Source organism: Emiliania huxleyi (genome assembly GCF_000372725.1).
Source record: "Emiliania huxleyi CCMP1516 chromosome Unknown EMIHUscaffold_2036, whole genome shotgun sequence".
Lineage (NCBI taxonomy): Eukaryota > Haptophyta > Isochrysidales > Noelaerhabdaceae > Emiliania > Emiliania huxleyi.
The window spans coordinates 1-1,357 of NW_005200565.1; the positions used below are offsets into that span (position 1 = coordinate 1).

Consider the following 1,357-nt stretch of genomic DNA (forward strand, 5'->3'; position numbering starts at 1 on the left):
CCGCCACGTGGGTGCGGTCGGCGGTGGAGTGTTTGGAGTGGTGGTGGGCCGAGCATGAGGGCTCGGGCGGCGGGACCGCGCAGTACGCCCAGCGGGTGTCTGGGTCGGTGGTGTAGCACCACGGCCGCGCCTCGCCGTCCGGGTTGCGGCACGAGTTGTGCCCACCGAGCCCCCCGTGCGGGTAGTTGAGGTGGATCCTGTCGTGCCTCTGCGGCATCTGGTCGGACCACGCCTGGCAAGCGAGGCCGTCCTCGGTCTGGTTGATGGCGCCGCGGTAGTCGGAGCCGTCCGCCTGGGTGTAGCAGTCGCCGTACCCGTGGAAGCAGTCCGATTTGTCCCACTCGCACGCGGGGTTGTTGCAGTCCGCGTCGCACTCACCGTCACCAAGGTACGAGGTTGGGCAGTGGAAGGCGCAGGTGTCCTCAGCGTAGTCGTAGTAGGCGTAGGAATACGTGTCCCAGTCGTTGGTGACGTCGCCGCTGGCCGCCTCCTCGCTGCCGCGCGCGGCGGAGATCGCGCAGAGGAGCAGCGCGCGGATAAGCATATACGCGACGCGTGTGGTGTATGCGTGTCCTCGTCTCTTTGCCGCCACGTTCTGACCGTTGTCTTCCTTGCGCGTCGCCGCACGCCGCTTTTAGTTTTTACTGCTTTTCGTTTCAAGGGGATGAATGAAGAATACGGAATACGCTGCCTCTCTTATACGCGGTTGTCGTCTGATCGCATGGTACTAACCGTACCAGTATGTATGCAGTAAAGTACTGGAGAGAGGCTAGCCAAAACTGTAGACACACCTACGTACGGGGTGTGGAGGGTGAGTTGACCAGGGGTTGTGCGCCGGGCCCTCCTGCTCGGCTCCAGGGAGTAGGCAAGTGCTGTCATCAACAGAGTAGATGGATCTGACCTCGGGGCTGATGTGACCAAGCGCTGGTAGCGTGGTTTTACCTCACACCCATGGTCTCACAGTGTGCCGGCAGTCGCCGAGCAGTGTCGCTCACACAAGCCGCAGCACAAGTGACTGAGGGCCAGTGAGGGCGAGCCCATCGCTGTGACAGCTGTGGCAGCCGACAGTAGGCTGTGCCAACTGTGCAGAGCGTGTGAGCAGCAGAGAAGCTGCTCTCTCCAGGCTTCAGGCGCAAAGAGATGCATGCCACCGAAGCGGCCCGCGCTGTCGAGGTTCGCCGAGCTTGGCGAAATCCGGGGACGCCGCCACCGACGAGCGCGTTGGACTTTTCACTCCGGACAAAGACAGTGGCACGCGCCGCTCAGCGGCGCGTGCCACTGTCTTAGCGGCGAGGCGCGGGACCGTCTGTGGCGAAGTGAGGTCGCGCGTCGTGCCACTGACCCAAGACGGTCGCAG

The 1,357-nt window shown here is 63.4% G+C and overlaps 1 protein-coding gene across 1 annotated transcript; it reads right to left on the reverse strand.

Annotated features, from left to right (window-relative positions):
• Window positions 1–76: 76 nt before the first annotated feature.
• EMIHUDRAFT_254015 (hypothetical protein) lies at window positions 77–544 on the reverse strand (the record flags this gene model as incomplete). The annotated part of the gene is made up of 1 exon (XM_005781304.1): window positions 77–544. A coding segment is annotated over one exon (468 nt), but the record flags the coding sequence as incomplete, so codon positions are not given.
• Between the last annotated feature and the right edge of the window lie 813 nt (window positions 545–1,357).